Source organism: Podarcis vaucheri (genome assembly GCF_965113315.1).
Source record: "Podarcis vaucheri genome assembly, chromosome: 12".
NCBI lineage: Eukaryota > Metazoa > Chordata > Lepidosauria > Squamata > Lacertidae > Podarcis > Podarcis vaucheri.
In genome coordinates, this window is record NC_138750.1 from 24,318,616 (window position 1) to 24,332,737 (window position 14,122).

Here is a 14,122-nt window from a genome sequence, read left to right on the forward strand (position 1 = left end):
AGAATCTTGTTAAAGAGTATTTTTTAAAAACACCTCCTGAAAATATATATATCGATATCGATATATATCTCGATCGTATAAATTATATTTTCCAGGGCAGAGCTGGGGTCCTTTTCTAATTGGTACTCATTCTAGACCCAGCAACACAAGACTTTCGCAGAAGCAGAAAAACAGCCCGCAACCCTCACCAGCCTTTCGACTGGCTCAGCCGCGCGTCAATCAGAGCGCCGTGCCCGCCCCACTTTGCGGCGTTGAGGACGGAGCGAAAGATGAAAACAAGGCTAGAGCTCCACCCACAGGTCCGTAGAAAGGAGGCGGAAACAAGAGAGGAGGCGGAGGAAATGCGAGATGACGAAACGACGACGCCGCTCAGCTGGGAGCAAGCTGGCCAATCGGGAAGCGCCGCGGAGAATTTTGAACGAAGTCGTCGCCTGAAAGACACAGACACACACAAAAAAACCCCAACCACCACCAACGGCTTTTTGGGTCGTCGCGCGCACTCGGTCGCGCAGCTGAGGGAAAAAGAACGAGGGACGAGCGCGCGCCCCTCAGACGCAGGTTCGGCGGTACTTCTTTGTCCGTAATGGCGGCGGGTGGGTGCGAGGGAGCCCGGCTGAAGGGCTCCGTTTGTGGTTCGCCGCCGGCCGGTGGGTCGGGAGGGGGTAGGAAGAGAGAGATGAAGGATGGAAGCAGGGGGGGGGGGATGGAGGCTCCCGCCATATAGAAAGCGGAGCCCGAAACTGGAGAGGCCGTTTCTGCCCAGGGCGGCTGGCCTCTCGGGCTCTGACTGCTAAGAAACTGAAGGGGTCGGATCCGCGCTTAGTCGTTCTCTTGGAGCACGCTTGGTTGAAAGGAGCGGCCGCTTGAAAGTGGCCCGGGTTGGGTGCGACCCAGACGGCCCAGCACTCGTCAGATAGGAGAATTGTAAAGTCGGAAGGGAGCCTGAGGATCATCTAGTCCAACCCGCCCCCTGCAACGCGGGAATAGGACGCAGGACCGTTACGCGGCTGCGCACTGAAATCAAATCAGGCCAGGCCCAATAATAATAATAATAATAATAAATACCCCTCCCATCTAGCTGGGTTTCCAGTGCCACTGTGCGGAACATTAAAAAGTGATAAAACATAAAGCATTCAAAACTTCCCTAAACAGGGTTATCTGCAGATATATTCTAAAAGTCGGATAGTTGTTTATTTCCTTGACATCTGATGGGAGGGCGGGAGCAACTACAGTGGTACCTCTGGATACGAGCGGGATCCGTTCCGGAGCCCCGTTCGCATCTAGAAGCAAACGTAACGGCACATCTGCGCACGCGTGCGTTGCTTTTTGCCTCTTCTGCGCATGCGTGTGATGTCGTTTTCAGCGTCTGTTCATGCGCAAGCGGCGAAACCCGGAAGTAACGTGCTCTGTTCCAGGTTGCCGCGGAGCGCAACTCGAACGCGCTCAACCCAAAGCGCATTCAATCCGAGGTATCACTGTACTGAGAAGGCCCTCTGCCTGTTTCCCTATAACCTCACTTCACAGTGAGGGAACTGCCAGAAGAACCTTGGCACTGGACCTCAGTGTCCCGGCAGAACAATGGGGGTGGAGACGCTCCTTCGGGTATACTGGGCCAAGGCCATTTAGGGCTTTAAAGGTCAGCACCAACACTTTGAATTGTGCTCAGAAACGTACTGGGAGCTAATGTAGGTCTTTCAAGACCGGTGTTCTATGGTCTTGGCGGCCACTCCCAGTCACCAGTCTAGCTGCCACATTCTGGATTAGTTGTAGTTTCCGGGTCACCTTCAAAGGTAGCCCCATGTAGAGCGCATTGCAGTAGTCCAAGCGGAAGATAACCAGAACATGCACCACTCTGGCGAGGCAGTCTGCAGGCAGCTAGGGTCTCAGCCTGCATACCAGATGGAGGTGGTAGATAGCTGCCCTGGACACAGAATTGACCTGCGCCTCCGTGGACAGCTGTGAGTCCAAAACGACTCCCGGGCTGCAGACCAGGGAGCCCCCTACACAAAGGTTCCAGGTTCAATGCATGGAATTGGATTTGATACTTGGGGGTGGTTTTTTGGGAGGAAGGGTATTTGAAGACAGAAGTTTGGAAAGAGTCTGCAGTGGATATAGACTCCAGAAGCTCAATTCAGGGATGGATGATAATGATATTATAATAATTTATTATTTATACCCCACCCATGTGGTTGGGTTTCCCCAGCCACTCTGGGAGGCTCCCAACAGAATATTAAAAACAATAAAACATCAAACATTAAAAACTTCCCTAAACAGGGCTGCCTACAGATGTCTTCTAAAAGTCAGGTAGTTGTTGATTTTAGTAAGTCAGATAGTTGTTTAATTTACTAATAACAAGTGCAGTGATTGTGCTCTGAAGGTTTTTCTTTATACACAGCTTGTTTGTAAAAGCAAAAACGTCTTAAGTGGTTAGGGTCTGATAAATCTTTTTCTATGTTTTTTTTATAAAGTAGGAAACACAGTAGGGAACACTGTTGCCCTACTGTATGCTGAAGGGAATGAGGGTGGAGGAAGGTTAATAAGAAATCTTATTAAGAAATATGTATTTTTAAATGGGTATTATTCCTAGGTGGTTTTGACCATCTTGTTTTAACAAGCTGTAGTTCACAGTCTTTAAGACTACTGGTTCAAATTGAATAAGTATATTCTTTCAAATTTATGATTTAAAATAATAGGCTTGCTCTTCAACAATATGTACTGTTGAAGAATAGGCCAGACATTACCTTTTCAGTACCATTTTATGATAAAAACAGATAGCTGATAGATTTTTGGGGGGTGGGGGGTGTTAATATAAGATGGGACAAAGAGTTCATTTTTCTATATTGGTAAGAAAGCCTTTTAAATAAATATTTGTTAAACTGTAATCACTTGTTTTTGTTTTTTAAGGTGGAAAATGACTAGAGAAAGGTGCTTGAAAAAGTCATTTAAGGACAGCCTGGAAGATATAAAAGAACGAATGAAAGAAAGGCGAAATAAAAAATGGGCACAGTTGGGCAAAACCAAACAAGTCTTATCTGTCAACGGTAAAATTGCAAGTAAGTATTTTTTAATATTGTATTTTATTCAAGTTTTCCCAGAAATAGAAATTTTAGGAATTATTTCCATTTTTTTTCCAGACAACTCATCTACACTGCTGAAAAGCTTTCAAACAAACAATCGAGCATTAGCTCTGGCTTTGGAAGAGGAGAAAAGCAAAATGAGGGAAGCACAAGATACAATCCTGTATTTAAAGAGAGAATATCAGAGTCTGAAATTTCAGGTGTTTGCCTTGCATAGAAAGCTGGCATTACAACAAGGAAAAGAGCATTCTGAGGTATTTTATCTTAATACATGTTGTACATATATAATGTCCAATTAAAATACAGGCGGCAATTGTTTTAGGAGCGTCCATTTGACATATGATTGCTGACACATGGGTCCTTTTGGATCCAAAAGAGAGTGGGATGTGCTCCAACAACACACGCAGGGCCCAGGAACAGAACATTTATTTATCACTTCAGACCAGAACCAGAAGGAGTTTGGAAGTAATTTGCAAGGAGAATAAAACACAATCTGTAAATAAATCCCTTAAAACGTTACAAATAATACTAGAAGTGTTTATCCAAAGAATTACCTAAAAGCACAAAATATCCACTTCAGCTGAAAACACAAATGACTACAAAAAGAAACCACATAAAGCCAGATCATTAGTGCTGCCCCAATGCCTAGGAAAAGAAAAGGTATTTTTTCTGTTGCTAAAAAGATGGCAAATGTTAGTGGCAGACAGACAAGCTTGGAGGCGTAGAGCTTCTCGTAATTGGGGACTATCACGGAAAAGGCTTGTTCTCTTGCCACCCTGCTGACATACCTTGCGTGGGGCACACAGATGAGGACCTCAGATGTCTTATTTCAAGGTTTGGGTTAGTTCATATGGGGAAGGGTGGTCCTTGCGAATGTAGCCTGTGGTAGCAGATAATTTGTATACTAAACAAGAAATAGGATCCACTATTTCCTGTTCATTTTATTTCTAAACAAGCTCACTGTTGTATTGTAACTACATCAGTTAACTCTTTTTGTTTCTGTTAGACTAGATTAATGGCTTTGAAGGAGATTATTTCTAAAGTTGTTCAAGACCTACTCAATGCAACAAGTCTTCTTGGTTCAGCAAAAGATCAATATAACACAGCTCTTGTAAGTCTTTTTCCCATCTTTATATTCATATGTTACTTTCTGACTTTAGACTGTTATCAGTTCTGCATTCATTAAGATAATTGCTTAAATATTTTGCTGTTACTGTCCAATAGTAACAGTAATCTTTTCTGTTACTGTCCAATAGTCTGCCTCATAAGCTGCAGCTGGGAGCCGCATTTTCAGACATCTCACTTTTATTATGTGCTTCATGTATGGTCTGTACAGCATAATGGTTTTCAGCATAATATCTTGAATTTTTACAGAACCAGACTCTCAGTGCCTCCAGTGCTGAGGAGTGTGATTCTAGCAATGTAAGAAGCAAAGATTCCTTGTAAGTATACTTAATATATTTCAATTTTTCTGCCTGTTTTTTCCCTTCAAAACAAAATTAAGAAACTTGCATCAATAAAATATATTTTAGATTGTGTTTTATACACGCAGGTGCACACCTACACAGACACTATGATAATTGAAAGTGGTTTCTGTTAATTTATCACTTCCCCCTCGCCCCCCAAAAAATGTTGCTGTGGGATAGAAAAAATGGTTTTCTCATGTTGACTGGTGGTTCTTGAATTTCAAGAGCTCTTCTCTAAAAAGCCTGTATATTAGATTATGAAAACTATTCCATGAATATATGTACTAAAGTTTATAGTCCATGTTATTAGAGCACTGAGTCAAAATTATGTGATGAGGACAATCCAAAAGTGGAAAATGCAGGGTGTGAGAGAAGAGCTTAGGTGCCTTTTGTCTCTCAATTATGAAATAAAATGATTAGAATTGAGAAATTTACCAAATGACCAGTTAACCATGCCAAGCTCAAAAATGTTTGCATGGATCTGAAATTATTCAGATCTATTCTGCATATTCTGCAACCATATTTTCTCCATAAGTACCAGTAATTATCAGGGTTAGCCTGTGGGCTGGAGTTTTGACTGAGTGTGGGCCAATGAGTCAGGACCAAAGAGCAATCTGGCAAACCAGGAAGCAAAACCCAAGAGGCAAGTTCAAAGAGCAGGACCAGAAACACAAGGCTCACTCTTAAATGAAGCACCACTGAGACAGGAAGCTCTCGTACATCCCTTCCTGTCTAGGAGAAAGCAATGGTTAGCCTGCATGAGTGAAGCAAAATCTTGTTGCATGTTTCCCCAGAGTGGGTGGAGTTATGAAGATCACAACAGGAGGCATATTTTAGCAGTTTCTGACAGAGTTATTTCTTTAGAACAACAGTACTTTACCACCAAGTACAGCACTTTTGAACAGGAATGTTTCTTAGCAAGTGTGTTTTAATGCAGTTTTTAATTAAAACATTTTCCCCTGTCCAAAGCCAATTTGAAGTTGAGAAAACTGACTGCCAAGTAGCTTTGTATTTCATTCTCAAGCACATTTTCCTGGAATATACCTTTGTTTACAAGAGTGAAGGTTCTCATTCAGTTTTAATTTAGGAAACCCTTAATTTTTCTTGCGGGGTGTGTGTACCAAAACTGCTGTATGAGAATCTGCTCTTAAAATAATTCAGTCCATTTCACCTCCCCCCCCCCTTAGGGCACATCTAAGGCATATACTTTCTGTAGATACAAGCAAGCAAGATAAAATATCTGGAAAAGAATTAAAGGATAATACAGATACAAATTATTCAGATGTTGCAGCTGATTCTCAGCAAGATGTTATGACTGAAGATGTTTTTTCAACATCAAAGAAGGATACAGGTAGGTAATCCCGCATTTAAGATTCTAAACATGGGTCAAAGGCTTTACTATTAAAGAGCATTGGCTGGGTTCTAAAGAACTGAGAACCACTGCTGATTCTGCATACCTTATATTCTCTTTCTTAAACCACGTGCTTCTTTCAAAGCTGAGTGGATTTTAAAAGCAGATTACAGTATTACTTGGAGGTTTGCTTACTGCAGTGGGAGCAAGGAGTATACCTTTCCTGTCTTAGGAACAACTAAAGTAGCTGTTTGGATTCTGGTCACAGGTAGCAGCATAACATCAAAGAAGTTTCATAATCTTGTGCAAAGCTATTTCCTTGCTATGTGCCATAACTGCAATTTTTATGAAAGGTGTCCCTCTGCTGACAGAAGGCTCATTAATTTAGCAAAGCCTCCTGTCAGTGGAACAGGGATCGAGGCAATCTTCAGTGAGGTAGCCCCTCAGCCCAAGCTCTGAAGAGTCCCCCTGCCTCCAGAGCAGGTGGCAGTGGAGTTGGGGATGCTGGGGAAGATTCATTTACAATTGCCTTAATCTCTGTTCTACTAACAGAAGGCTCTATTTGGATCAAAGGTTTGACAGAGGGATATCAACTGGTTTGCAACCATAATGCATTTTTAATTAAACATTTTAAGTCAAATTTGCTGCATGAGATAGTGGGACATAAATGTACATATAGATTTGGCATAATCAACTGATTCTCACAAGACTCAGTTCTGCAGTTCTCTTTCCCACTCTGCACAGCTTTGGCAAAGTACTTGTACTGAGGTGAAAATGACCTGATACCTTTGCTTGTGGAATGGAGCAAGTTCACAGATTTCTGTTGTAATTCTCTATGCACAGGCATTATTGGTACACGATGTCTACTTCTGCTGTATCGGTATTATAATGAATAAGAATAATAATGATTTTATTATTATAACTGTTTGTTATAACTGTTCAATCTGATGGACCAATCTACCAAACCTTACTAAACCATATTTAGCATCTAATTTTTTTCTGTGCTATTTTACTAACTACTTAAAGCTTTAATGTATGTATTTTTAAGCTTCCCTGCAGAATTGACACATTATTTTAAATTACCAGGTTGGCAAAGTAGTTCCCACTGTCATATGGAGTATGAGAACAGAAATGAAGAGAACATGCAATTTGAAAGTAGCTTACTAAAAAATGTATCTATCCGTCGTCACTACTCCAGGATCAAAACTCAGAATCCATTTGATGTATCTGATGGTAGTAGTCCGGAAGTACTTGAGCAGATAACAGAATGTTGCCAACAAGACGAACGTGGCCCTGAGTCAGGCTTGGTGAAAAATAATGAACAATATGAAAAAACTTACGTTTCTCAAGAGAAACATAAGATAAACACAGACAAAACTTTGGAACAGCCTAATATGTTACCTGAATCAAATACCCCAACAGCAGCCCCCAAACAAACTGATTTTAAAATTGTTGGAGGTTCTCAAACACACAAAGAGAGAGACCAGAAAAGAAAATTGGAAACAAAAACTAGGTTCAGGACAAGGTCCAGAAAAGAGAGAAGCCATAATAGGAAGTGCTGTTCCAAAGAAAAAACAGATAGATCAACTGGTTCCAATGATGCTTATGATTTTGTTTTTGAGGAGTGTGTCCATATCACACCTTTCCGACAAAACAAAGTTGAAGAGAATAACGTCCAAGAAAAAAATAATAGAGAAGAATCAGAAACTTCTTGTGACGAATCATTTGCTTCAGAAGAGGACTCTGATGATAGTCAGTATGTGCCTTGCATGAAAAAATCCAGGAAAAGCTTAGAATGCACAACTGATGGCAGCCCAAGACACACAAGGCAACAATCAAAGAACGCTGTGAATGAACAGCATGGCAGTAGTCCTGAGGGGAAAAACAGGAATACTAAAAAATCTGTTAATTCTGCAGATAAGGAAAATGTTGAAAGTAAGTTATAATTTTGTTTTGGAAAAAATCTGTATGTGAATAAGCATAGAGATACCGACAGCTAACTCTGAAAAGTTTAGAAATCTAAATTTGATCAAACACAATAGGATTTCTCTTTCTTTGGCTGCAAAAAGGATAAATCTAATTTGCACAGATGGAATGCCACAACTGGATATTTCCTGTAGTTTTTTCTCCACTTTAGAATTGCCAGGAAGAGGGCTAACTAGACCAGCGGTTTTCAACCTTCTTGAGTCCACGGCTCCCTTCACCAACCACATTCTTTCTGTGGCTCCGCTGTGGAAGCCACTTACACTGGGATTGCTACAGGATGCACATAAGTGGGGATTTTCTCATTCTACCCCCAGCCCTTTTTGGCACCATTTTTGGTGCACATGTAAGTGGGAGCGCACGTGCTGACTGGAACCCAAGCAATGCCACTGCTTTGCAGGGCTGAGCTGACGCACCCCACCTGGCAACCGGTGTGTGCCTTTCCTGAAATTAGCGTGCACATAATGGGGGTGGGGGGTGGGACGGAGAGAGCAATACCAGATTAAGATCAGAAGCAGAAATATTTTGTCATTATGGGGAAGGAAACCGAGAAACACAGCACAGGACACACATTCAGACATGCTCCTTTCCTGCAACATTCTCCCTGTCCCCATAAAGCTGGGTGACTCTTAAGGAGGGCAGTGTTGCCAGGGGCGGGGGGGGGGGGAGAGAGAGAGATAGAGAAGAAGAGGGGGGAGGGATGTTGGAGGTAAGGAGGAGTGAGAAATAGAAGACACTCTTCATTTTCAGGGTTATTTTTAAATCTCATAGAACACACATCCAGGCACACACATCATCAAGCTACTTTGCTGTTTTCTTGCATTTCTCATGCCCTCTGTGTAAAACTATGGAACTGTTACTGAAGCTGGGGAGGATTTTTGTTGGGGGAGATTCTAAGAAGATAAACAGTCTTGCAAAAGTGTCTCTGCTTTATTTGCCACTTTTATTTCAGGAAGATAATGAGCTGCAAGTTAAATCTGCCGGCTCCCCTAAACGTTCCCCAGAAAGAAAGACATAATGCAGGAAGATACAGGCTGCAAGTTAATGAAAGGATGGCCCCCAGGGTTCCCCTAAATGTTCCTCAAGTCCATGGTGCCACAGCACACAGGTGGAAAACCAATGAACTAGACACAAACATGCTCATGTTCTTACATTTTGTCTCCCAATAAAGAGCACTCGCCCTCTGGAGCTTCCCAGAGGGAGAAAGAATAGCCATACTCCTTTTCCTGGTTGATTTGCACATCATAAGCTATTAAAAAATGCCTAAAAGAAAACACATAATTTGCACACATTTTAGTCTTATAACCTGTAAAAGGTGGGAAAGCAGCATGTGGGCCAGATCCTCAGTTCTCCCACAGGCAAACTTTGGAAGTTCAAAGGATTTCCTGGTAACCACCAATCACCCTTTGAACTCCCATTTGCAGGCATGGTTTGAAATCGATTCTTGTTTTCCAGCAAGAGCCAAGTCTGGTTTTATCATGAATATTGGTTGTTGTCGTCTTAAAAATCAAATAAACTTAACATTCTGCAGAATTCATGTACAGAGCTTTACCAATATTAAGGTGTTGTTTGGAGCCACAGGAAGAGGGTTTGTTTAAAGCTTATTCATTGCTGACATTACCATTTAAACATTTTTCTCCCAGCAGATAAACCATCTAGGGCTCTTGAAAAATGTCATCCCTGTTTCAGTGATATTACCAATTTCGAATCAACTTCTATCCAAACTAGAGTTTCTCACCCACTGATGAGTACTGGAATAAAAGGTACTCCTCGAAAGAAACGTAGATGTACTGATCGCGTGAGCTATAAGGAACCAAGTCTCAGCAGGTTAGTATATTTGTTTCTAAATGGATATGCACCAGTTTCTTTCAAAAAATTATTGTATAATTTAGTTTTTAGAAATTTGTTGTATTAGTTTAGAATTAAATTTTGAATATAAAATCCAACCTTGCTTATGAATCTGACTTGCTTATGAATTTAGTTATGAGGCAAAGTAAGAATTAAAGGTAAAGGTACCCCTGCCCGTACGGGCCAATCGTATCCGCCTCTAGGGTTGTGCGCCCATCTCACTTAAGAGGCCGGGGGCCAGCGCTGTCCGGAGACGCTTCCGGGTCACGTGGCCAGCGTGACGAAGCTGCCCTGGCGAGCCGGCACCAGCGCAGCACACAGAAATGCCGTTTACCTTCCCGCTAGAAAGTGGTACCCATTTATCTACTTGCACTTAAGGGTGCTTTCGAACTGCTAGGTGGGCAGGAGCTGGGACCGCAGACAGGAGCTCACCCCGCCGTGGGGATTCGAACCGCCGACCATGCGATCGGCAAGCCCTAGGCGCTGAGGATTTACCCACAGCGCCACCCGCGTCCCTAAAGTAAGAATTACATGAATGCTTTCAAAACTAATCTACTATTTTGCTTTGATAGGAAGCTCAGAAGAGGAGACCCTTTTACAGATAACATCTTTCTGGATTCTCCAATTTTTAAGCAGAAAAAGAGCCGCATGTGTAATTCTCTTAAAAAGAAATCACTGCCCAGATCTAATGAGGTATTTGAATGCGTTGGTTGATTTTAATAACATTTTTAGGGAACAAACCCTTTAACTTGACAATTTAAGTAGTTGTATTGATATAAAGGTAAAGTTATTTGCTGAAATATCATTACTGGAAAATCTTAACTATGTACATAAAACAGCTTTTAGATTTTAACACACCCTGGCCCAACACAACGCACATACAGTTGAAATTTATGTAATATATGAACAACTAGATTTTATATTAAAAATTGTAAACATCAAATTTGTTGATGTATTTAGTGTTTTTTTCTAGTTTCATGTTACACAGGAAATGGGGATTTCTTTTTGCTTGAAATGTAGATTAATGTAATTCTACTTTTATAGCAAATCTTCAGATTTAACTGTTGAAAGTCTTTGTAGTGTTTTCTAAATGATCATATTGAAATAAAATTGTCAATGTTTTTGAAAAAGATAGCTATTTTAGTTTGCTATCTCAGTAGTGCTATTGTTCCAGCATCCATTCCGTTGTGTTTGTTCCGATGTTTCACTTTAACTGCATAAGGATAGTAGCACAGCTATCTTAAAAAGATTCCAAGGTGCATTCTTACGCAGTTACTTGGAAGTAAACCCTACTGATCACAATGATTCTGAGTAAACATGAATAAGCTTACCCTCTGGCTGTCCTCAATCTACGAGTAGGTTCCAAAGGGTGAATTGGAATGCTTAATTTATAAGCCAACATTTTTTGTGCACTTCATGTGAACATGTAATGAAGATAGTTTCTTTTGGTAATAGTTGCACTCTCTTCAATTCAGATCTATTATTGGGGGGTCCACAGGAAAACAGATTAACTACATGGGATAGCATAGTGTTTGGTTCTTACCATCTGAAAGTGATGGTACACTTGTCAGAAAGTCTATTCACACAAGTTAAATATTTCAGGGGTTTTTTATATGCAAAGTACGAAATAGCACACAAGATTAATTTTATACATATAATTTAAAACCATTTTATACCAGAACAATAAATAATTTTACAAATGTAGAATTTCACTTAAAGCATTTTTAAAACACATCGTACTATATAGCTTTATTGCACAATATCTATGAAAATAATCTTTAAATTAGAAACCAAATGTTCTCAATATAGAAGAGACTCTAATTTCAAGACAATAAGAATCTTTGAAAATAACACTTTCACAGGATATCAAGCTTAAGAGGTGATTTTGTTGGCCCAGTTTACAAAATAATTGAAAATTACTACTTAAATACTCTAACACACAGCTGCATCATTGTACCTTAAATACAAAGCCAAATAAATTGATTTTTATATAAAGCACTAAGGCATTTATATGTTACCATTTTGACTTAATTTTGTACCGTTACCTAGCAAGGGTAATCTAATCTTAGAATAAACACTACCATAGCCATTTTGAAAATATATTTCTCTTGTAATTCTGTTTGGCAATTTTTTTACATCAGTTTTGCTAGTGAAATATTTCAGCGCATATAAAAACAATGAAACTAGTTCTTGAATGCCTTTGTATAAATTAGGAGAAAGAAATAAAATGAATAAATTTACTTTCTTGGGTGTTGCAGAATTGCTGCCTGCTCACATTCAAACAAGTGAATATTTCCTTCCCTCACCTACCTGAATGAAGGTGTAACTCCAATATTTAATATAATGAGTAGGTAAAATACAGAAGTAATGATCAATAACATTCTAGTAATACTTCGGTTGAAATTCAGTTTAATGTAACCAAAATAATCCCTATAAACACTGGGAGAGGTGGGTGTGCTCAAAACTACTTTTATGGGAAAGTTCATAAAACCTTTGAAAGTATCAACAGTATTGATCTAGAAAGTGTTGAACACAAGAATTAAATAATTTGTGGTAGTAGCAGCTAGAGAGGAGACATTTCCATTGGGTAAGGATAGTAAAGGAAGATCATATGGGCTAGTCAAATGCACATGTAAATCTGCATGTGCTTTGGTTTCATATGTATGTCAGTCACATCTGGTCAGTGGCGGAGCTTCATGCTCTGGCACTGGGGGGCGGGGTGTGCTGCCCAGTGGGTGCAGGCGGGGGGGGGAGGCAGCCATGGTGGCACCCCACTGGAATCGCGCTGCTGGGGGTGGTGCACTTCCTCCGCCAGTTCATCTGGTGACATCTAGTGTTAGCCTATGTGTGTGAAAATCAAGACTATCTCTTTTCACCCAAGTACTGCAGGACCATGTGTGACTTTAAGGGAAGAATGGCTTTTCAGGGATAACGGTATGTAAAAACTTATGCAGACAAAGCTTTTGCTGGATTAGGGCATAAAGGTAGAAATGGTTATCGTTTATCTGAATTAAGCTTTTGCTGGCACTACAAAAGTTTTAAAAAGTGGTTTGTGACTACCACAGATTTTTTTGGAAATGACCTAACACGGTCAAAGTCAGATGATGCTACATATTTAGATTTTCTTTGCAAACTCTAATATTAAAGAATCAAATTCACAGAGGAAGTTTGAACCTACTGGGGTTTTTGTATCTTAGAGGATTTCTCTTTCATAGCACCTTCTTAGTTGAGTGTTTCATTAAAATATATATAAAACTCATTTCCCCCTTCATTAGCATCTTTTGTAAAAAATAAAAAGCTATTTTACAATTTGATACTGCATTACATTAAGCTTAAACATTCACTGCTTGGAAAAATTTCCCTTTTCAAATCCCCAAACAGTTTGTGCAATACTTCTAATAAAAATGTATTATTGAATACACTGCAAAAGGGCATGCAAGTGTACATTTAAAAAGACTTTAATAAAATAAACTCTTCTATATTACATGTTTTAAAAGTGCTAGTAAATAAAATGTTTTTTTAAAACATAAATTTCAATTCTATTCAAAGATCAACTGCATATTCTGCTCTTAAATTAGGCATCTTGATTGCATGAGAGGAGGACTGATTACTTGTCAATTAACCCAGCTTCTTTAATTTTTGTGTAGAAGAATTTCTCCAATATATTGGCACACTTGTAGTATTCACTTTCAGGAGGGTTGTACTCTCTGCAGTTTGTAAAGACTCGCTGCAGATCTGCCATGAATAACTTCTTAGACACGTAGTACCTGTTCTTCAGTCGCTCACTCATCGTTTTCAGATCTGTATAAAAACAGAAAAATCAAGTCTTGTTCCTACAATAGTAATATATCCTAGACTTGATTTTTTTTACTATTGTCATCCTCCCAACCCTGTGCTTCTTTAGTGAAAAGGTCCTGTTTCAAAAGTGCTCTTACAGACCTCCTAATTCCTATTTTAAAATGTACACACTGAAAATAGGCTGGTGGTGAGAGCTCTTTCCCCCATTTTTATTTTATTTAAACCTTGGCCCATGGTGATGACCAGACTACAGTTGGAATCATTCCAGCAAATATGAATTATGGGAAATGGGGGAACACAGTGGCCAGAGTTGTGATATGACTGCCACTACGGGCTGCAGTTTGAAAAGTATTTTTAAAAAAAACCCACCATCATGGTAAGTGCCCCCCACCAGCCAGACCTGTGGCTCCCATCCCCTGAAATTAAATCATTTGGGTCGGTGAAAATCTCAGTAGTGAAAACTTGTAATTATTTGGAGGGTAGGGCAAAGGTGTTACTGTAAGCTATACATAAAACACTTTTCTACTATCCAAAGTTCTGTTACTACAAGTAATTTCCACTTACACAGACTACTAGGGTAGCCTTTATCATAAGGGAAA

General features: G+C 40.1%; 2 protein-coding genes across 9 annotated transcripts in view; one reads left to right on the forward strand and one right to left on the reverse strand.

Moving 5' to 3' along the window:
* The first annotated feature begins 416 nt into the window (after positions 1–416).
* On the forward strand, positions 417–10,668 carry SGO1 (shugoshin 1). 6 transcript variants are annotated; one of them, XM_082193409.1, is made up of 9 exons: positions 417–558; positions 2,905–3,053; positions 3,135–3,331; positions 4,084–4,188; positions 4,452–4,519; positions 5,731–5,894; positions 6,981–7,829; positions 9,521–9,704; positions 10,298–10,668. In XM_082193409.1, exons 2-9 carry the CDS (start codon positions 2,912–2,914, stop codon positions 10,437–10,439), a joined length of 1,851 nt encoding a protein of 616 aa, XP_082049535.1. In that variant the 5' UTR covers positions 417–558; positions 2,905–2,911; the 3' UTR covers positions 10,440–10,668. The 6 variants fall into 6 exon arrangements, with proteins under 6 accessions (XP_082049535.1, XP_082049537.1, XP_082049534.1 ...); XM_082193411.1 differs by lacking the exon at positions 417–558 and adding an exon at positions 561–593; XM_082193408.1 differs by lacking the exon at positions 417–558 and adding an exon at positions 572–662.
* A 646-nt stretch (positions 10,669–11,314) lies between these two features.
* Positions 11,315–14,122, reverse strand: part of KAT2B (lysine acetyltransferase 2B) — a 53,657-nt gene continuing 50,849 nt past the window's right edge. For 2 of the 3 annotated variants that reach the window (XM_082193329.1, XM_082193328.1), the window contains exon 18: positions 11,315–13,526. In XM_082193329.1, the coding sequence (XP_082049455.1) occupies positions 13,333–13,526 (194 nt within the window). In that variant the 3' untranslated portion in view covers positions 11,315–13,332. The remainder of the gene's footprint in view (positions 13,527–14,122) is intronic. The other variant, XM_082193330.1, reaches the window with a different exon arrangement.